We start from the raw sequence: 22,509 nt of genomic DNA, 5'->3' as shown, positions 1-22,509 counted from the left end.
CCCCGTCTCTACTAAAAATACAAAAATTAGCTGGGCGTGGTGGCAAGCACCTGTAGTCCCAGCTACTCGGAAGGCTGAGGCAGGAGAATCGTTTGAACCCAGGAGGCGGAGGTTGCAGTGAGCCAAGACAGCACCACTGTACTCCAGCCTGAAGACAGAGCGAGACTCCGTCTCAAAAAAAAAAAAAAAAAAAAAAAAAGATGCCATTATGTTGCACCAGCCGCGGCAGCATGGGGGCTGGCTGCAGGGTGGAGGCAGAAGTTAGCCAGGGAGGGGACAGTGGTGAAGTGAAGGGCGTGGACTCCATGTCGAGGCAATGCTTCCAGGGATTCTGATGTGGTAGGTCTGGGGTGGGGCCCGGGAACCTGCAATTTAACAGAGCACATAGGGATTCCCAGGCAAGTGGTCAAATGCATCCCACCGAGAGCCACATCTCCGGTGGTAATATTCTTTAGCTGGACTGGCCTGTGCCCTCTTTTCTCAGAGAACACTATCCTAGCAAAAACTGGCTGGATGAGGGAGACTTCACCTGGCCAAGCTGTCTCCTGAGAATCTGGAACTGGGACTCAAAGCATGAGCAGTCTGTGTGTGCTGGTCAGGTTAGAAGCTTTGCTTGCCAGGCGCGTTGGCTCACACCTGTAATCCCAGCACTTTGGGAGGCCGAGGTGGGCGGATCACCTGAGGTCAGGAGTTTGAGACCAGCCTGGCCAACATGGTGAAACCCCATCTCTACTAAAAATACAAAAATTAGCTGGGCATGGTGGCGGGCACCTGTAATTCCAGCTACTCTGGGAGGCTGAGGCAGGAGAATCACTTGAACCCAGGAGGTGGAGGTTGCAGTGAGCAGAGATTGCACTGCCGTACTCCATCCTGGGCGACGAGCAAAACTCCGTCTCCAAAAAAAAAAAAGCTTTGCCAATAGGTTCTTTGGCTTCCAAGGGAGTCCTTGTCTCCTGTCCTACCCCTGCCCACCCTGGTCCTGCCAGGCACTCCCTCACTGTCTCAGTGGATCCCAGGACACTGTCTCCCATAGCCTTCTGAGGGGTGGCCCCAACACTCACCCTGAGGATGCCAGCTGTGCTGTGCAGAGCCCTGTGCTCCTTGTGGGGTGCTCAGGCTGTCTGTCCAATGCCTGCCGGACAGCTCTGCCTCAGTGTCCCACAGGGACTGCAGTGAACTTAGCCCAAAAGGAACTCATCAGGTTTCCTCTCACACCTGGCGCCTTTTACATTCCTTATGTTGAAGAATGGCCCCTCTCTCCACTCAGGCACCCATGTCAGGTACCGGAGCACCATCCCAGACACCTCCTCATTCTTAACCCCCACCTCTATTCTAGAATGAAAGGAACATCTACCTTTGATGGAAAACATACTGCAGGTAATAATAATTCATACAGCCCAATGCCTCACAAAGGCAGGTACTATAACTGTCTCCATTTGACAGGTGAGAAAACAGGCACACAGGGCCGTGTTACTCACCCCAGGTCACATGGTGAACGGTGGAACTGGGATGTGAGCCTGAGCTACCCAGCCCCATGCACGTGCCCCTGCCCTGGGAGTGCAGTCAGCATCTCTCTCCACAGCACTGGCTTGGGGGCCCAGGCATGCCCTCAGCATCTCCTGGCTGGGCCTGTAGAGTCTCCCGACTGGTTTCCTTGCCCTCGGTCTTACCCCGCTCGGATCTGTTTTCCCAGATGCAAGGAGGAAAGCTTTCTAAACTGGGAATCTGATGTCACTCCTCCGCCGAAACCCTTCAAAGGCTCCCTGTTTTACCCTCACTGGCCTCACAGAGAATGAATGGAGGAAACTGAATCCTGGAGGGCTGACTCCAGGGCTGTGCTCCCAGCTACTGTCCCCCACAGCCTCTCCATGCCTCAGCTGTCTCATCTGCCAAAGAGGGAAAGTGGTACCCATGGCGAAGAGTTGTAGGATGTGCACAGTGTGCCTGGCGCAGAGTGGGCAGCTCATACATGGAGCTTCTGTTAGCTTCTTTCCTTCCTAAGAAGGAAAGGGTGGGGCAAGAAGGGGGTGGAGAGGAAGAACTGGTTGCTCTGAGAGGCAAGGTCAGTTCCACCTGGGATAATAATTACATAAGCACTTTAGATGCATTTTGTCAAAACAGAGCCTCCACAGCCTCCTGAGGAATAGATTCCATTACCCTTTTCAGATGGGGAAGCTGAGGCTGAGGAGTCGAGGGCCTGGATCTAGGCCGGCTCGAGCCCAGATCTCTCTGATGCAGAGCCCTGTGCTCTGCCCTCACCCTCCTTGGATGTGGGCTGCAATGCAATGGTTTTGGAGTACCTAATCTTTCAGATCTTACCAGCTGAAGGTCAGCTGTGGGTCAAAGCCATGACAAGACTGGAAGAAATTTGGAGGCGCTACTAGGAAAAAGCAAGCAAAAGGCGAGGACTGGCGCCCGAGGGAAGGTAAGAATCCCACCACAGACACCCTCTGCTCATCCCACGGTCTCTGGGGAACTCCCATCGAAATGACAGCGTAGGGCCCATCACTCTTTCTACAACAATGAGAATATTTATTTTTTCCACAAAGTAAAAATAACATTTTTTCTCTTTGTAAAAGTACCATTACATTCCATTTTCTTAAATAACAAAGTCCTAAAAATATATATTAAATTGTATACAGTGCGTCACACTTCATCTTATATTTTAAAATACATGATGTTTCTATTTTATTCTCAAAGTTGCATATTAAGAGCATATTTACAAATAAAGCCTTGTCATCCAAAATCAAAATCCCTGCTGGAAGCTGAGTTTGGATGTGGGAAGGTCTTGACGTGCATGAGCCCCACAATGGCAGCTCCGGTGCGGGTGGGGAAGGGCCTCCAGTCTTCGTGTCTAAAGACCCTTTCTTTCTGAAGCAGATTTCCCTCTGACTTTCCTCCACACCCCCCTTCTGCCTCCATACCCAACTCAGCAAGACGGAAGACTGTGAGATGTGCCCACCAGGGGTCTGCAGGCAGAGGGTGAAGCCCTGTCACCCCTGAGCCATCCAGCCTGAGGGGAGACAGCTGTGGCTGGAAGGCTTGAAAAACACCCCACACCAGGGAAGCTAAGCTGAGACCTGGCCAGGAGGTAGAACAGTGAGGAAGGTAAACAAAGACACCAGAGGAAACAATCCAAACTCCCAAGGTAGGAACAAAAGCCGACATCAAACACCACGCAGGAGATCTGAAACCTAACGGTGCCAGGTGGTGGGGTGGGGAGCTGCCCGGCTCCGTGGGAGACCTGGCCTGGCCTCAGCAGACCAGGGAGGCAGGGTCTCGGAGGCCATCTGCGTATAAGTGCTTGTGAAGAGTAAGCGTGCAGTGCCAGGATGCATCGGGGCTGGGTGATGGCCTGGCTGGGCTGCAGGCAGATCCTGAGCCCGGCCAGGAAGGCTCCTGCCTGGGCTGACAGTGGGGCATGTGGGTGGAGCCGCACCCAGGCACGCCCGTGGGTTCTGCCCGAGGGCCAGGACAGCTGAACTTGCTAGTGCTTTGATCTCCGTGGGCTTCTGGCTGATTGGAGTCTTGAGCCAGAGCCCACTCTTCAGAAGTTAGAGCAGCCTGGTTTCCTCGCTCACGCCCAGAGGGGCCTCAAGCCTGTCCTGACATGGGGGACAGGGCGGGTGAAGGCACTCGGGTTCATTCCTACTCATTCTCTGCTTTGCAAGCAACTGGACAAACGGGGAGGAACAGGGCACCGTGTGCCTCCCGCCTGCCTTCTCAGAAGTGCCAAGGACACTGAGAAACGCTGCTAGAAACTAGGGGCCACAGCTGGCCAAGGCGCTGTCACCACGGAGAGTGACAAGATCGGCTGGTGAGGGCTCTCCTGTTGGCACATGTACCAAGAAGGCAGGGCCTGGCGCCAGCGGGGAACAGGGGTAAGGATGGCACGCAGGCCCAGTGCAGCCTCCTCCCACGCTCTGTCACCTCAGGAGAGGCTTTGGCCAGGGTGCTTTCAGAGCTTCGTCCACAGTGGTCCCCAAAACCCCTCCCCTGCCTCTCCCACAGTCTTCTGCCATGGGTTCTGACGCTGACTTTCCCAGGGTTACCCTCTTCTCGCCACCTCCAACCCCCACTTTATCTCATCTAAGGAGTTTCCTAAAAGTTCAAGTGCCACCTCCTCCATGCTCCTGGAAGCCCACGTCATCTCTTCTGGAGCAGTTTCTTTCTCAGGTGTTTACTTAGCCGCAGTGGCCTTCTGTGGGGTGTCGCTGACTTTCTACCTGGTTCTAACTGAGCCCATAGCCAGGCTGCGGCAGGAGCCAGTGCCCATGGAGGCTTAGCCTGGGATGATTTACAGCCCTCCTGCCCATACGCTGTCCTGAGCCAGGTTTGGGTTTCCCGGGGCTGCTCCACGGATCGTAAGTTGATCCTAGAGGCGCTGGGCCATGCCAGGGCCAGGCAGGAAGGGAAGCTCTGGGGCATCCCCAGCACCTCCCAGGCCCTCCGAGGAAGCGCTGCCCCCACTGCAGGCTCCGACAGCACATTGGCTTGGGCATGGCCTCCCCTGACTGAGATGTGAGGAGGGCAAGGTGGGCATTTGGGCTGCAGGACACCCCAGAGGCCAGTGGTCAGTGTCAGCCCCAGGCAACTGAACAACTGCCCCCTGGCCGGGTGAACTCTTCCTGGGGCCACGTGCCACATTCCCTTTGTGCTGCACATGGATCTATTCACAGCACAGGACCCGTTGGGACGACACACACCTGACACTTGTGTTTGAGAGAGATTCCACAAACAGCATGAATAGCTTGGAGGGGAGACTGCACGTGTTGGTATGTTTCCAGCGGTCCTCCTGTGTGACAGGCCTCTTGGAGACAGAGGCCTGCGGACAGCTGCTCTTTCCAGATCAAAGCATGAAGGCTGCTCCGAGCAGCTCTGTGCCCTCAGCAGGCCTCCCACGGGGCCTGGGGTGGCAGTCCTGCCCCTGCCTGCCTGTGACACATTGCTCCATTTCCCTCCTCTGAAGGCCCCTCTGCCTGAAGCTCCAAGCACCTCTCCTGAACTCAGGCTGCCGAGTGTCACCTCTCCCTGCAGACACTTCCTGTGTGGCCCTCTTTCCTCCCAGGGGCGGCAGGTGCAGAGTGTTTCCAGAACCTCAGTAGGAGCCCCAGCAGGCAGTGGCTCAGGGCTTGGGGGAGGTAGGCAAAGTGCTGCAAAGAGGAAGCACCAAAGCCAGAGGCGCAACAATCACCCAGGCCCGAGTGCCTTGTGGAGAGGCACGCTCTGACGAGGGCCTAGGCATGGCCAGCAGAGGCACAGGCTGCTTTTCTCAGCTGCTGTTGACAAAGCCTGCTTCCAGATGGCAAGGACTTTTAAATTAGTGATGGCACTTACTCTCCCAACCAGCAGCCACTACAGCTGCAGCACTCAATCTTAGGAGGAGCTCCTTGGAGGAGCTCCAATTCCCAAACCCACCCTCTCCTGGCACCAATCTCTGCAGCCCACCTCCCTATCTAAGGGACAGGGTGGCATGGGACTGGGGACAAGAGTGCTCTCCTTCCCCACTGAGCCATTCCTAACCCCACTTGGTCCCCACAGGAGGGGCAGAGAGCACGGATGGCCCTTGGGGTGTTTTTTTTTTTTTTTTTGAGACGGAGTCTCGCACTGTCACCCAGGCTGGAGTGCAGTGGCGTGATCTCTGCTCACTGCAAGCTCCGCCTCCCGGGTTCACGCCATTCTCCTGCCTCAGCCTCCTGAGTAGCTGGGACTACAGGCGCCCGCCACCATGCCCGGCTAATTTTTTGTATTTTTAGTAGAGACGGGGTTTCACCGTCTTAGCCAGGATGGTTTCGATCACCTGACCTCGTGATCCGCCTGCCTCAGCCTCCCAAAGTGCTGGGATTACAGGCGTGAGCCACCGCGCCCAGCCCTTGGGGTGTTTTTTATCTTTTAACACGGGGGATACCAGAAGGAAGGACCACAGGCCCCATGTCTCATATACTGCTGCCTAAGGGCAAAAACACAAGATTGATACTCTCCACTCTGAACTGAGAGTTAGCTGAGCCAATCATGGACAGACTGAGGCCTGGCTCAGGTTCCATAGGACCATGAGCTGCTCAGTGGCAAGGCTGATAAATCCAATCCTGAGTACTTACTGAGTGCCCATAAAAGCTTGCAGGAGAATTTATTGCATGAGTAAATGAATGGATTTTTTTTTGTTTATTTGTGTTTTGTTTTTTTGAGACAGAGTCTCACTCTTGTCACCCAGGCTGGAGTGCAGTGGTGCAATCTCGGCTCACTGCAACCTCAGCCTCCTGGGTTCAAGCTGTTCTTCTGTCTCAGCCTTCTGAGTAGCTGGGATTACAGGCGCCTGCCACCACACCTGACTAATTTTTATACTTTTAGTAGAGACGGGGTTTCACCATGTTGGCCAGGCTGGTCTCGAACTCCTGACCTCAGGTGATCTGCCCACCTCAGCCTCCCAAAGTGCTGGGATTACAGGCATAAGCCATCACGCCTGGCTGAATGGATGTTTTATATGACCAAAGCTCTTAAAGCTTTCCCTGTAGCTCCATGAGCTATGGAAAGAAGAATCTAGAAAGAAGCCCATGTGTAAGATATCAGGTTTGATATAAATGGGGGTCACTAGATCTTATTCTCAGACCCTTCCAGGCTGAAGGAGGCCCACCCTAGTCCAGCATCTGGAGAGCAAAGCTGCCGGGGCAGCACAGACACCGCCGTCTTTACACTTCGCTAATGTCCAGGAGTCCGCACTTGTATGGGACCAGACCAACTCCCAAGAGTACCTAAGAGTTCTCCCTGTCTGGCCCTGTTCCAAGCCATAAAGACCAGGAGAAACTGATTTGTGTGTGAACAAAAATAGAGAAGAAGCAAAAAAAATTCAATGTAACTAAACCTACCCACCACCTGACAGCCATCTAGAATGTACCTGAGCCCTGTGCCAGCCATGACCACCTCTGTCATCTCAGCCTCACTGTCCTGACACCCCCACTGCTAGCTAGATCAGAGAGAGATGCAGAGAGACCCGGGCCCCAGGGCTTTGAGTCTCTCTCCTAAGTGCAACTGATGAAGCAGGAGGAATCCAGGCTCTGCCTGCCCTGGCAGCAGGGCGCGTCTTCCTAGTCTGTAGGAGGAGGGTGTCCCCGAAGAGGCCGAGGCAGAGGGAGAGGAGGGGAAGAGTCTGAGAAGAACCACAGGAGAGGCTGACCACGGCAGCCTTGAGCGCAAAGAGGGACCTCGAGTCCTAGGCACAGTGGGGTTTTTAGTCACTCACAAGGGGATTGCGGTCATCTTGTTGACTCTGACCCTTGAGTTTCTTCTTAAAGATGGAAATTGAAGTGGAAGGCTTGTAAAAAATGCTCCAGATTTCCCCGGAAGTCCCTGGTTGATGACAATCCCTAAGGTCCCCTGAAGCAGGAACACGATGGGATCTGTCAAGCAGATAAATATTTTTTCCAATAGATTAGAACAACGCACTCCAAACAGCCTACCATCTCACGAGATACTGTATCTATGAAATGGGGTGGGGCAAGGTCTTGGGAAGGACCTCACAGCCACCTCTAAAGATCTGAAGGACTAGCGTGCAGCTGAAATGTGGCCTGTGGGCGTCAGGGGCTGAGGCCAAGTGCAGCAGGGCAGCATCTGCATCAGAATAACAAAGAACTTTCTAACTAGCAGAATTCTTCAAATCGGGAAAAGCCCAGCCTGAGAGATTATGGATTTTCAAATTCTTTTATTTTAAATAAAAGAACTGTCTTCAAATGCCATTTACCTGGAAGCCCACCTAGCTAAAACAAGATAAACACAAAACTTCTCTGCTTCAAGCAGAGACCCGTCTAGCCTCCGGTGCTGGCCTGGACTCTGTTCAGCCCCCACGGCTGCCTGGCAGGGAAGCTGCAGCTGATGTCAGAGGAGAGTTAGGCATGCACTTTAGGGCCTCAGCCATGCTGTCAGATGCTGGACTCTATAGGAAGCATCGGGCTCTCTTGCTGCCACAGGGGATGTGGTCAGGACTGAGCCTGAGAGGCTTCCCCAGAACATGTGAATTGTGACTTTAAAACACACATACACACACACACAGACACAGACACATACACACACACACACACACATACACACATGCAGACACAGACACACAGACACACACACACACACACACACACGAGGACATTATTTCCACTAAAAATTTCAAGTGTAGGGTGGAGGTGTCTATGTAAAGGGGTTCCAATGTGGCCAAAGGCAGCCTTCACGAGGCAATGGAAGAGCTCGCATTTAATGTATAAGAAGTCTGTAGCAGAGGGCAGTGAGATGGTCAGGAAAAAGACAGCTTTTAGTGGACATACATAAATTTTCAAGGAGGCTGTGAAATGAGAAGAGCCTGTAGTAGAAACCACCGGAAAGACAGAGTAGGGGTCTAGGAAAAATTAGAACGAGCTCCCCTCTAACTACACAAACATTAGTAGCATGAACAATCGCCCCTTTCCTGGAAGGTGGAACTGTTAGACTTGAGTAGCAAAATAAGGGAAGGAAATATATTTTAACCCAAATTGGTCAGAATTGAATGATAAAGCTTCCATAAGTGTCTTCAATAACTGTTTTAAAATAACTACTAAGCAATAGTTAATAAAATGTGAGAATTCTCTTCCTAAGGATGTTTCTCAATTTCTAGAAGGCATCAGGAAGTATGCATGGCATCGTCCTAGCTGTCTTCAGTCTTGCATAAAGATCTCCGTAAGGGACTAGCACATTTGCTTTTTAAGCCAGGAATGTTGCAATCCTCCTTGAAATTGTATGCCTTGGACACAGAGCAAACAAAATCCCTGAAACCTTAATGAGACTTGTCCAGTTGTACATTTCACTCTACAAAGAAGGGGGAATGTCTGCTGCCTTCTGTTCCCTAGGACTGAGGGCTTTGGAATCGTGCTTTCTACAGTTGTAACCAGACAAATGAAGCATCATAGAAAATGAACTCTGAGCCTTCCCTTTCCTGGAATCGGGCAGCTCCCTCTTGTACTCACTTGAATGTGATGTGCAGAAGTATCTTTGCTACAATGGCTGTGACTGTGAGGATGAGGAGAGTTGCCAGACCGTAGACTGTCCATCCTGCAAGTGCAAAAGACAGAGCTTACCAGACTTGTTTATGGTTGGTTTTTGAAAGGAGATCGGCTGGAATACCCAAGTGAGTAAGTCTGGCTGAGGGGCTCCCTGCAGGCCGGTGTGGGAGGGCAGCCAGCAAACCCAGCCTCGGGAGCAGCTGACCCAGGCTAAGCATGGGGCCCAAGGTGTTCTGAATATTTCCCTTTGTTCTACAAGTCACTCTCAGGGTGAGGCAGGCAGGATGATCCAAAGTCTATTGGACTCAGAATCTAAAGGGATGACATGCATTTTGTCTCTGCCACTGGGACCACTGTGTAACCACAGATGGAGTTATGTAAACTCTTTGGGCCTCAGTTTCGTCATCCGAGGAATGAGATGTGTGACCTATGAGATGCTACCTATGAGAACCACAGCCTAATGATGCACAGGAAGTGCTGGACAGGCCCTTCTCCCTGACCTTCTATGGTGGGTCCTGCAGGGGCCCAGGGCAATTTGAAAGCCTCCAGGCTAGGTCACCACTGAGGATACTTTCTAGTTCTACCAGCTCATAAGGGCATCACTTCCTTGGCTCACTGCATCCTCAAGCTCCTGGGCTGAAGCAATCCTCCTGCCTCAGCCTCCCAAGTAGCTGAGACTATAGGCAGGTGTCACTATGCCCAGCTAATTTTTCTATTCTTTTCTTTTCTTTTTGAGACAAGGTCTTATTCTGTCAGCCAGGTTGGAGTGTAATGGTGCAATCATAGCTCACTGCATTCTTGAACTCCTGGGCTCAAGCAATCCTCCCACCTCAGCCTCCTAAGTAGCTGGGACCACACGTGTGCACCACCACACCCAGATAATTTTTTTATTTTTTGTAGAGAAAGGGTCTCCCTATGTTGCTCAGGCTAGTCTCGAACTCCTGGCCTCAAGCAATCTTCCTGCCTCGGCCTCCCAAAGTCCTGGGGTTACAGGCATGAGCCACTGCACCTGGCCCTGCATGACTTTTCTTCATAGCGCTTATCATTATCTGATTTTTATTTTGCTTTCTATCTTTCTCCTCTCATTTATACACCACAGAAGGGCAGGGGTTGTGTTTGGTTCACTCTATAATCCAGTACCTAGAACAGTGCCTGGCACCACTGAAGCACTTATATATCTTTTGAATGAATGAGTCAGTGAGTGAATGAATGGAGTTCTTGCAAATGCCAATGGATTTAGGGAGTTTCAATGTGGGGCTCTAGAAAGATAATCTCAATGTGGGAAAATATGGGATTAGCTGATTAGTCACAATGTACAAAAGGCACACTTGCCTAATTTTTGGAGGTGCGCACTTTTCCCTCAGGACTAAGGAACCAAGCTAATAAGAAAATTTCCCTCAAAAGCCAGCTCAGACTATAGGTCACAGAGCCAGTATCCCAACCTGCCTCTGAATAAGAAACACCCAAGTGCTTTTGTTTTTATAACTGTCAAGAGCGCTACCTTCAACTCTGTGGCTTCCAGCCCCCATGGGTGGCACCCAGGAATTGCTACCTGGGACAGTCTGAGGTGGGTGGCTGGGGCTGGTGGTGATGACATAGAGGACTTTGGAGGACCGGGCAGCGCTGACACTGAGGTTGGCCTGCTCTGTGATCACCTCGACCACCGTCTGGTTGACAGCAGGCCTCTCCTGTGGCAGTTCTTCCTTGACGGCTGGAAGAGAAAAAGCAATTAACTGGGTACAGGGCTATGGAGACAACAAAGAGCTGTGCGGGAGGACAGCACGAGTTATGAAAAAAAGGCCTTCTTCTCTGATTCAATTCTGGGTGCAATTCCTTCCATAGGTGGGTCCCACCAGCCCCAAAACAGAACCTGTCAGGCTGTCACCCTTTAGGAGGCAGAAGGATGAACCTGTCAACTTCACAGAATGTGGCTAGTCTCATCTCAGACACCTGGGCATGGTTTACAGCTTCTCTGCCCCTGCACTTGGCAGCTATGGCTCCCTATCCCTGGAAGGTTCTCTTTTTTCCTATTGATCCAAATGCTACCTGTTCCTCAAGACTGTCCCACCTGCAGAGGGGACCTCTTCCCATGGGTCTCCTGGAGCACACACTACCTTAACTCTTCTTGAGGTTTGCTATCCAGGACAAACACAAAGTCTCAAACACCTGTGTTTCTTGTGTCCTGGCAAAGAGATGCGCTCAGCACACATATGCTCACATTACAGAGGCAGAGAGTGTGGCTCCATCTTAGCAGGGTTTGAAGATGGCATGCCAGTCTTTTGGAATTAGCTAGGATGTTTAGAGGAAGGAGGACAGACCAGATGACCTTTTGAGAACCTTCCAATTGTCCCAATCTCAGCTGTTCCTTCTAGTTATTCTGTTTTTTTAAATTCTTTTAACCCTCCCATGAAAACTGTCATTAGACCTACTAAAATAGCCAAATTGACAGGTTTTCACCTCTTTTCTGTCTCATGAAACACAAATGAGTTATGAAATGGGGGTAGGGAAGGAGCCACAGGCTCGGGGTGAACTGCAAGTTGAGTCAGTAGTTCCTGAGGCCCAATCTGCCCCGCAAGAACTGCCCAAGTCACAAGGGTGAAGAAGAGAAGCCCAAGGCGCGTGGGCCCTGAAGAACCCCCAAGGAGGCAAAGATGTCTTACCTTGGTATAAAACAGCAAATCCCTGGGCCTGATTGATGCGATCAGAGAAGAAATACAAGATGACGAAGTCCAGAGAGACATTGAAGGACAGAGGTGGGCGGCTCCTCCCGTGGAAGCGGGCTAGGACACGGTGGGTGTAGCCATCCAGAAGCTCCACCATGTCCGCCGAGTCCCTGATGTCAAATAGGGGGAAGCTGAAGTGGATGTGGGAGGCCCCCGGAACCCGGATGGTCCAGTAGCAGACCCTCCCCGTGGCATAGGTGTCAGGGAAGTCAGGGGAATAGACCACAGAAGACATGGCTGAGTAGTTCCCACCGCAGGCGCCGACGAGAGCTGTAGGAGAGAAAAAGACACCACGCCCTCAGTCTGGGCCTCTGCCACAGGTGCGCTTCCAACACCAAGGCACTAAAGCCTTCCTAACGAGCAGGATCCCATTTAGGACATTGTTTCTGTCTGTAAAACCTGACAGTCTTATGTTTCAGGATCAAGTCACAAAATGAATCGCTGAGACTCTCGACAAATGACTGTGGAGATGTTGTCCCCCCAGAGAGCTTAGAATTAGCACACAGCACAGTGGTGTGGCCTAGGTTGGGGCCGGGCTGGAGTCAGAGAGTCTGGACTTGGGACTGGCAGGGCCAAGTGATGGCAGGGGCTGCACTTTACTCGCGGGCCTCTTGCTTCTCTCAGTTTCAAGGCTGGAGAGAGCACCACCTGCTCCTGTATCACGGGAATGTGTGACGGCACATGAGACAAAGCACATGAACCACTCAGGCCGCTCTGCAGGGAAGCCACCCGATGAGGTAAAGTCGTCAAAAGAGAAGGGCTTTACAGCTGCTCGTGTGTCCCCAGTACCCTTGCAACGCTCCCATGAGGGACCATGTTTTCAAGCAGGGAAACTGCAGCACAAGAAATGACTTTCTGCAGTGAGGAAACATGCTAGATTCTGAGCACCCTGTACTGAGCACATTTGATTTCTCTGGACTCCTGTTTTTGATAGGCATGTTCTAGAAAGGGGATGCAGTGATTTCCTGTCTTACATGGTGAAATGTAAACAAGATCTTAGAACTGAAACTCCTTGGGAGGGAATGTAGGGCTAGGATTTTTTTTTTTTTTTTTTTTTTTTTTTTTGAGACGGAGTCTCCCTCTGTTCCCCAGGCTGGAGTGCAGTGGCGTGATCTCGGCTCACTGCACCCTCCTTCTCCTGGGTTCACGCCATTCTCCTGCCTCAGCCATCCGAGTAGCTGGGACTACAGGTGCCCACCACCAGGCTGGCTAACTTTGTTTTGTATTTTTAGTAGAGACGGGGTTTCACCGTGTTAGCCAGGATGGTCTCGATCTCCTGACCTCGTGATCCGCCCGTCTCGGCCTCCCAAAGTGCTGGGATTATAGGCATGCGCCACCGCGCCTGGCCAGGGCTAGGATTTAAAAAGCAGGCTTTTGGGGAGTTCTGGTTCCCTTTAGGATGTAGAAAACAACAAGCAGTCCGGGCGCGGTGGCTCACGCCTGTAATCCCAGCACTTTGGGAGGCTGAGGCAGGTGGATCACCTGAGGTCAGGAGATAAAGACCAGCCTGACCAATATGGTGAAACCCCGTCTCTACTAAAAATACAAAAATTAGCTGGGCGTGGTGGTGTGTGACTATAGTCCCAGTTACTAGGGAGGCTGAGACAGGAGAATTGCTTGAACCCAGGAGGCGGAGGTTGCAGTGAGCCGAGATCACGCTACTGCACTCCAGCCTGGGCAACAGAGTGAGACTGTCTCACAACAACAACAAGTGAATGCTGCTTCTATCCTAACAATGAGAAAAAGCTTAAAACTCAGCTGAGGTCTCGTGACAACCAGGGGAACTTAATTCTACAAAATCAAAGCCCCATCAAGGAGAGTCAGGCCACACAAACAGTTTCATCTTTGAGAGAACACAGGAGGAAGAAGTGACCACCCGAGAAGTAACAAGAAAGCACTAAAATTTTAACAAACTCTTAAAGGCTGAGAGTGGGCTAGTGTCTCAGCTTAGGGCAACTGGGAGTCCCAGACACAATGGGCATTTTGCACTCACTTGCGAGCTTTTCTGCACAGACCTCCACTCAGTGCTTTCACAAGTGACTCGGGTTGGCCAGCAGACCACAGTCCCCCTGAATGGCACGAGTGTGCAGGAGGTGACAGGCTGCCACTGGGGGACAGGCATGGAATACTGCCCACTTCCTTCTCTTTGCACTTGCAGGAGGGGACTCTCCTCTCTAAGAAAGTAAAAGCCTTCGGCAGCTGGGAGAGGGGAAGCAAATCCTGTTACTCCCAGGGCCACTGAAAACGGACAGAAGTAAAATCTGTTTGCCTCTAGGGGAGGGAGTAGACCTGATTTGACTAGAAAAGTCTACACCAAACACCATTTCACAAACCCAAATTTCAGCCTCCTTGAAATTCTCCTTCCTGTCAAAGTAACCAGGTGAAGATTCACTGCTTCTGGGGGAAGAGCAGAAGCAAAAGCCATTGGTCCCTGATTGCCTCAAGCCCTCTTGAGCCCAGGATCCTGCAGCCAATGCAAAGCAGAGCTCTACTACTCCTGGAGGGAGGGCAAGAAATTCTTTTCCCCAAGATCCACCACAGACGCAAGGCAGTGTTTGGCTGCCAGGGAGAGAAGAAGGTGTGGGAATGCTGAAAAGACCTCAGGCTGGTGGCCTTTTCACATCCTGTCTAAGACTGAGGACAGGGCAGGAGAACCAAGAACTACCCCCATGACCTCACCGTGAGTAGAGCCAGGTAACAAGCAGCCATAGCCTACCACTGAGGGAGGGAAAGAGGGTGGAGAAAGAGCCCCTCTGTGGCACAGGCATGTGGGAACTCCTCAAAGCTGAGGATGGAACAGGACTACTGAGGAAAACTCATGGGTACCCTAGGCTCCACACTAAGCACAAGCTGATAGCAGCCCGTCACTGGAGGAATTTAAAGCCTGATATGCATTGAGGGTAGTGATAGAAACAACCCAGCTCAACTTCTGATAGACTGGCTCAGTCCCTACACTATGCAGATCTGCCCAGGTGTAAACACTATCTCAGCCCCTAGTGTTCTTCTATACATAGTGTACGGCATTCAATAAAAAATTACAACACACATATAAAAGCAAGGGTGGGAGGGGGGAAAGACATTGTTAAGAGGTAAAACAATCTACAGAACTAGACTCAATGATGACCCAGATGCTAGAACTATCAGACAGAGACTACACGATGAATACAGTAAATAATCTACTGGAGGCGAGGCATGGTGGCTCATGCCTGTAGTCCCAATACTTGAGAGGCCACGGGAGGAGGATCTCTCGAGGCTAGGAGTTCAAAACCAGCCTGAGGAACACAGTGAGACTCCATCTCTACAAAAATTTTAAAATTAGCCAGGCATGGTGGTGTGTGCCTGTAGTCCCAGCTACTCGGAATTCTGAAGCAGGAGGATCACTTGAGCCCAGGAGGTCAAGGCTGCAGAGAGCTATGATTGCACCACTGCACTCCAGCCTAGGTGGCAGAGTGAGACCTTGTCTCTTAAAAAAAAAAATCTACTGGAAATCAAACAATATCGGAGATGAATTTTTTTTAATTATAGAATGCTTCATGAATTTGCACGTCATCCTTGCACAGAGGCTATGCTAATCTACTCTGTTTTGTTCCAATTTTAGTAAATGTGCTGCTGAAGCAAGCACTGAAGAATTCCTTTGATGGGCTTATCAGGATACTAGACACAGCTGAGGAAAGAATCAATAAACTTGAAGACAGGTCAATAGAAATTACCCCCAAATGAAACAAAGGGGAAAACAAAGTGAAACAAAGAGAACAGAGTACCCAACAGCTGCAGGACAATAGCATATGCTCAGTCTAACATACGTGTAATTGGAGTGCCAAAAGAAGAAAAAAAGAATGGAGCAGAAGAAATGTTTGAAGAGATAATGGTGAAAAATGTTCCAAAATCAATAAAAGGTGACAAACTACAGATCCAAGAATCTCAGCAAACCCAAGCAAACAAACAAAAAAATTAAAAACAAAAACAAAAGCAAAAAAAACCACACAAGACACACCTAGACACATCATAGTTAAATGTTGAAAACCAGTCTGGGCGTGGTGGCTCATGCCTGTAATCCCAGCACTTTGGGAGGTCAAGGCAGGAGGATTGCTTGAGCCCAGGAGTTCAAGATCAGTCTGGGTAACATAGTGAGACCCTGTCTCTACACAAAATTAAAAACTTAGCTAGGTACGGTGGCGCATGCCCATAGTCCCAGCTACTCAGGAGGCTAAGGCAGGAGGATTGCTTGAGCCCAGGGGGTCGAGGCTGCAGTGGGCCATGACTGCACTACTGCACTCTAGCCCGGGTGACAGAGTAAGACCCTGTCTCCAAAAAAAAAAAAAAAAAAGTTGAAAACCAAAATCAAAGATAAAATCTTGAAGGCAGGGAAGGAAGAGGAAAAGATTACATACAGGGGAATAAAGATAGAGCAGATATCTCTAAAAACCATACAAGTCACAAGAATATGGAGCAACATCTTTGAAGTACTGAAAGAAAAAAGCTATCAGCACAGAAATCAATACCCAGAAAAAATTACTCTAAAAAATGAAGGTGAAATAAAGCTTTTTCAAACAAAAGCTGAAAGAAGCCATTGACAGTCAACCTGTACTAGAGAAAATGCTAAAGGAATTTCTTTAGGGGAAAGGAACATACCAGATGGCAAATAAGAATATGAAAAGATGTTCAATATCATTGGTAATTAGAGAAATGCAAATTAAAACCACAATGAGATACTACTACATACCTACTAGAATGGATCACATTTTAAAAACATCATACAAAAGTTATCTGTAGCTGGAGAGAAAGGGGAGCAAATGAAAATCTTACATATTGTTGATCAGAATACAAAATGGCACATCCACTTTGGAAAATAGTTGGCAGTGACTTATAATGCTAAATATGCACTTAGCACATGACCCTGCAATCCCACTCCTAGGTAGGTACCCAAGAGAAATGACAACATATGTCCACATAAGCACCTGTACTTGGATGTTTACAACAGCTTTATCATAGACAGACCAATGTTTGTCAACTGGTGAATAGATGAACAGATTACGATACATCTGTACAAAGGAACGCTTCTTAGCAATAAAAAGGAAAAAAACTACTGATACAGGCAACAACATAGGTGAATCATAAAGCATTATTCTGGCCGGGCATGGTGGCTCACTCTTGTAATCCCAGCACTTTGGGAGGACAAGGCGGGTGGATCATTTGAGGTCCGGAGTTCAAGACCAGCCTGACCAACATGGAGAAACCCCGTCTCTACTAGAAATACAAAATTAGCTGGGTGTGGTGGTGCATGCCTGTAATCCCAGCTACTCCGGAGGCTGAGGCAGGAGAATGGCTTAAACCAGGGAGGCGGAGGTTGCTGTGAGCCAAGATAGTGCCATTGCACTCTAGACTGGGCAACAAGAGCGAAACTCCGTCTCAAAAACAAAAACAAAAACAAAAAAAAAGCATTATTCTGAGTGAAAGAAGCCAGACACAAATGGTTAAATACTGTGATTCCATTTATATAATAGTCTGCAAAACACAAAACTATATACAGATCAGTTGTTGCTGAGGAGTTGGGTTGGGGAAGGGAACTGACCACAAAGGAGCAGAAGGGAACTTGTGAGGTGATTAAAAAAAAAAAAAAAAGTCCTAATCTCGATTGCTTATATATTTGTCAAATCCTACTGAAGTATACAACTGAAAGGGTGATTTTTACTTTATGTACATTATACCTAAAATTAAAACCTAATTTAAGAAAAAATCAAGCTTTGAAGAAAGACTTCTGGGTTCTAATCCTGACTTCACCGTGTACTAACTATGAATTTGAGCAGGTTACTAAACCTCTGTATATCTCAGTTTATTAATCTATAAAATGAAAATGATAATAGTTTCTCTCTCATGGGGTCATGAGAATTAGCAGGAGTAATGCTTATGAAGTGTTCGGTGTAAGATGTGACACACAGTATAAACTCAGTAAGTGTTGGGTATTCTATTTTTACCATTATTTGAAAAGAATAAAGTATCCAACTGAAACTGGTATTTTTCAATAGCAAGGGCAGACCTTAAACCTAAAACTTTGGATTCCATGCTGACAGCATATTTAATTCAGCAATTTTGAGAACAAACAGATGATCTTTATGATGGATTATTAAAATTCAGTGATAATCCAACAGGAAACTTGAAATATAGTAGTCAAGACCTTATTTTTTTGAAGGAGAGATTAGCCCAACATATACAATCTGGGTGAGTGGAGGGCCCAGGATAGACCTGGGCAAGCCCTCCATGGCAGGGGGCCGGTGTCCTGCCTTCTGTGATTCTCTTCAACCTTCCTGCTCCTCCTCGATACTAGCTGAGTCCATTACTTTGGGAAGAAGCCTCAGGCACTAGTCAGGACAGGCAGCTTCCCTGAACCCCAGATGAGTGCTCCACTTCCAGACAGGAATGATAATGGGCGTGTCTCAGGAAACAAAACTCAGCCAAATGGGTCCCAGCCATGAATCAGATTCCACTCAGGATGGAAAGGTTCTACTCTTTCTTGGCACCCAAGAAAGAAGGCTGGTACCATATTTCATCAACTCTAAGGGATACACTTTAATCTTTTAAACTGGGATATATCTTTTAGTCAATGCATGTCATTGTTAAACTGAAAATATTTTTTTCCCTTAATGGTGTATAAAATAATGTTGCACCTCAGAATTGAGGCATCTTAGAGTCTATGAAATGCAATTGCTAACACAGTCCCAGGAGCCAGATCCTACCCATCCTTAGACCAATCACTTTCACAATTAATCTCTTCCCTTCCCACTAAAATAAAGGTTCCATGAAGGCAGAATCTTTATCTGTGGGACCTTGGGCAAATTATTGAACTTTTATGAGCCTTGGTTTTCTCATCTGTAAAATAAGCATAACAGTACCTGCTTCACAGTACTGTGAGAATTAAGGGAGACAACGCATGTAAAGTGAATAGCACAGGGTCCTGTCAATGATAAATGTTCAACTAATGCTACAAAATAAGGTCCAATCCAGATGACTGACCCCTCCCTTCAGGGCCTAGAAGCCAAGGGAGTCCCAACAGGCTAGCCTGGGTAGTTCCTGTAACCCACTGTTGACTCTGGCCTACATGTTCTTCTGTTTGGTTCTGTTAATTCAATAAATTATAATCCCTAGGGGTAGCAGAGGCTATGAAGCCCTCGTCAGTGTTGTGTTTGCACACAGTACACAGCTCACCTCTGTGACCTCTCCAAGTCCACGACAGCTTGCTGAAAAATCAGCCAGAGAGTCTGTGACAAACTACTTGATATGGCAGTGATGACTGAGCAGACAGTTTCTGCCAGCTGCCCCTCACCCTCCACCCCCACTACCCCGTCGTCTCTCTTCCAAAGAGCAAACACAGCCTGAGTGCTTCTACTGCAGAGGAGCCTGGGTGCTCCTCTAATCAGCAGAGGACAGGAAGACGTCGCTGACACTCTGACTGAGACCCACATGCGAGCCACACTGGTAGCAGGGCCTCATGTTCTGGGAGACAGACTGTAACCTGGTCGTTTCTCCATCTAACTTCTCCAATATCTTTAGGGAGACATCTTCACCCTCCCAAATCATGGGACAGTCTGTGGTCACCATTTCCAAAGTGCTCAGCCTTGTTCAATGAGTCATAAGGATTTCCATGAGGCGGTACTTGAGCTGTTCAAACTATTTTACTCTCTACTAGATGGACCTTTTTTTTTTAGATGGAGTCTCACTCTGTCGCCCAGGCTGGAGTACAGTGGTGTGATCTCGGCTCACTGCAACCTCCACCTCCCGGGTTGAAGTGATTCTCCTGCCTCAGCCTCCAGCCTAGAATTACAGGCGTGCGCCCCTGTGCCGGCCTCTAGATGTACTTTTAGAGATTATTTATACAGTGCTGCATTTTGTACCTTTCTCAGCAGAGCAATGGGGTGTGAGTTACAGAACTGGCTGCTGTCAGGGGTCCTGTAGACCACAGGCATCTGGGCCTCTGGAGGATGGCGTGAGTAGCCTCTCAGAATGCCAGCCTTCTTAGTCCTTGAGCAAATGCAAGCCAGAAAGGGCAGCTTCTGGAGAGCTGCACAAGGGGCCAATGTGGTAATAATCAGAACTGGGCATACTTTGTTCATGTAACTTTAAAGCATAAAACTGGATCCGTTATTATGATATATTTTACTATTGTTAATAAAAGGGATTCTAGCTGCTGATAATAGAAAAATTTCAAATGTGGCAAACCAAGGTTTGAATCCTGGCTCTGACACTTATTAGCATAGACAAATTACTTCATCTTTTGATCCACAGTTTTCTTATCAACAGGATTGCTATAAGGATTAAATAACATAAAATACACAAAAGCACTTGGCATCAAGTCTAGCACATGACAAGCACTCAGTAAATAGCAATAATTGTTTTATAATTAATTCACTTCAGTGCACCTTTATGTGAGGGCCAGTACTCTTTCCTAGTAGTACCAAAGATGCTACTTGGTGTGCACTTTAGAGACTATTTCCACAGTGCTGCATTTAAAATTTAATCCAGATTATTTCTACTTGACACCTCCAGTAAAGGCACTATACTAAAGAAAACATACTTTTATTTACCACAGCAGATGCCCAATAAAAATGTGCTAATTCAAAGATTGTCTTATAAAAACCACCTTCTAGGCCGGGCGCGGTGGCTCACGCCTGTAATCCCAGCACTTAGGGAGGCCGAGGTGGGCGGATCACGAGGTCAGGAGATCAAGACCATCCTGGCTAACATGGTGAAACCCCGTCTCTACTAAAAATACAAAAAAATTAGCCGGGCATGGTGGCGGGCGCCTGTAGTCCCAGCTACTCTGGAGGCTGAGGCAGGAGAAAGGCGCAAACCTGGGAGGCGGAGCTTGCAGTGAGCCGAGATCACACCACTGCAACTCCAGCCTGGGCGACAGAGCGAGACTCCATCTCAAAAAAAAAAAAAAACTACAAAACTACATTCTATTTCTTCTTGATCTAAAATCCACCATTTTAGCCATTTTAAAGTACAGATGTTCCTTGACTTATAATGGGGCTGCGTCCTGATAAACCCATTGTAAATTGAAAATATCAAAGTCAAAAATGCATTTAATACCCTGATAAACCTACTGTAAAGTAGAAAAATCATCAGTTGACTCTCCTAAGTTGGGGACTATCTATATATGAATCAGTGCTATTTAGTATATCCACAATGTTATACAATCATCATCCCTATCTAATTCCAGAACATTTTTATCACCCTAAAAAGAAAATCCGTACCTATTAAGCAGTCACTCCATATTCTTCCCCTTCCCCTAGCCCTTGGCAACCCGGAATCTGGCTTCCATTTGTGTGGATTTGCCTATTCTGGACATTTCTTATAAATGGGATCATAAAATATGTAGCTCTTTGCATCTGGTTCTTTCATTTAGAATAATAGTTTCGAGGTTCATCCATGTTGTAGTATGCCTCAGTACTTTATTTATTTTTATGGTTGAATAATATTCCATCATATGGATATTCACTTTGTTTATCCATTCATCAGCTGATGGACATTTGGTTTGCTGCCTCTTTTTGGCTATTATGAATAATGTTGCTAGGAACATTGGTATGTATGTTTTTTGTGGAAACATGTTTTCAGTTCTCTCAGGTATATACCTAAAAATGGAATTGCTGGGTCATACAGTTACTCTCTGTTCACGTTTTGAGGAAATCCCAGACTGTTTACTTTTTTTTTTTTGAGATAGAGTCTCGCTCTATCGCCAGGCAGAGCGCGATCTCAGCTCACTGCAACCTCCACCTCCTGGGTTCAAGCGATTCTCGTGCCTTGGCCTACCGAGTAGCTGGGATTACAGGCATGTGTGCCACCACAACCAGCTAATTTTTGTATTTTTAGTAGAGATGGGGTTTCACCATGTTGGCCAGGCTGGCCAGACTGTTTTCCAAAGCAGCTGCACCATTTTACATTCCCACCAGCAATGTATGAGGGTTCCAATTTCTCCATATATCTGCAAACACTCATTTTCCATTTTTTAATTGACACTGCATTCTATTTAAAGTCAAAAAACAGGTAGTAAACCCTCACACTACTCCTCTTTCCTCTCTAGCACCTCTCTAGTGGCTTCTTGGCAGTATGAATCCCAGCAAGTTATTTATCCTGTCCATGTCATGTGGCTCTGTTCTGTGAAATGAGAGTAATCACAATAACCCCTACTTCAGAAGAGTGCCAAGAGAACCTAATGTGATAATTTAGATAAGGCCTTCATGCATACTAGGTACTCAAGAAACATTTATTTCCTTTGTTTTTTCACTTAAGAGTATACCAGGCATTTTGCAAGTTCAGAAAACTTACTCTCCTGAGTTACAGTGTTAAGGCAGAGAATCTTATAATAATGAACTCTAGAATAAAAGGTTAAATAGATGTGCAGTGCATAGTTATTTGCCAACTAAGCATTAGCAAGATTCCTTAATCATTAGCCAAAGTTCAGTCTTTAGCCAAAACAAAGGTATCAAACTAAGCATTGGTCTGGACATAACAGGATGTATAGGAATCAACTGGCAGTCTCCAATGGGCACACTTAGCTAAAAAAACCAATTGACTTCAATTTCTGTTCACTAATCCTGTCTTCCCACCCCAAATACAAACACACTTTAGACAGTATCTAAGCTATAACATGTAAAAGGCTCAGTTATAAACCTTGGCTGGGTTTTATAGTCACCATATATATAGTGGCTGAATTGTGTCCCCTAGAAAGGTATGTTCAAGTCCTAACACCTGGTACCTGTGAATGTTATGTA

At 48.1% G+C, this 22,509-nt stretch overlaps 1 protein-coding gene and 1 non-coding gene across 4 annotated transcripts in view; both read right to left on the bottom strand.

Annotated features, from left to right (window-relative positions):
• The window catches only part of KREMEN1 (kringle containing transmembrane protein 1), an 81,656-nt gene that overhangs the window by 5,452 nt on the left and 53,695 nt on the right, over positions 1 to 22,509 (bottom strand). Inside the window, exons 6-9 of one of the 3 annotated variants that reach the window (XM_054470222.2) lie at positions 11,678 to 12,010; positions 10,519 to 10,728; positions 8,982 to 9,066; positions 7,238 to 7,394 (exon numbers count right to left, since the gene is read on the bottom strand). In XM_054470222.2, the coding sequence (XP_054326197.1) occupies positions 7,238 to 7,394; positions 8,982 to 9,066; positions 10,519 to 10,728; positions 11,678 to 12,010 (785 nt within the window). Of the gene's footprint in view, positions 1 to 2,511; positions 7,395 to 8,981; positions 9,067 to 10,518; positions 10,729 to 11,677; positions 12,011 to 22,509 lie in introns of those variants that run through there. The other 2 variants (XM_063663060.1, XM_054470223.2) reach the window with 2 other exon arrangements.
• LOC129023741 (U6 spliceosomal RNA) lies at positions 15,256 to 15,362 on the bottom strand. Its single transcript, XR_008496890.2, has one exon. It is a non-coding gene; the product is annotated as a U6 spliceosomal RNA (small nuclear RNA).

The sequence above is a fragment of the Pongo pygmaeus genome, chromosome 23 (genome assembly GCF_028885625.2).
Source record: "Pongo pygmaeus isolate AG05252 chromosome 23, NHGRI_mPonPyg2-v2.0_pri, whole genome shotgun sequence".
Taxonomy (NCBI): domain Eukaryota; kingdom Metazoa; phylum Chordata; class Mammalia; order Primates; family Hominidae; genus Pongo; species Pongo pygmaeus.
Note: the sequence above shows the minus strand (reverse complement) of the source record. Positions and strands in the feature narration are given on the sequence as shown.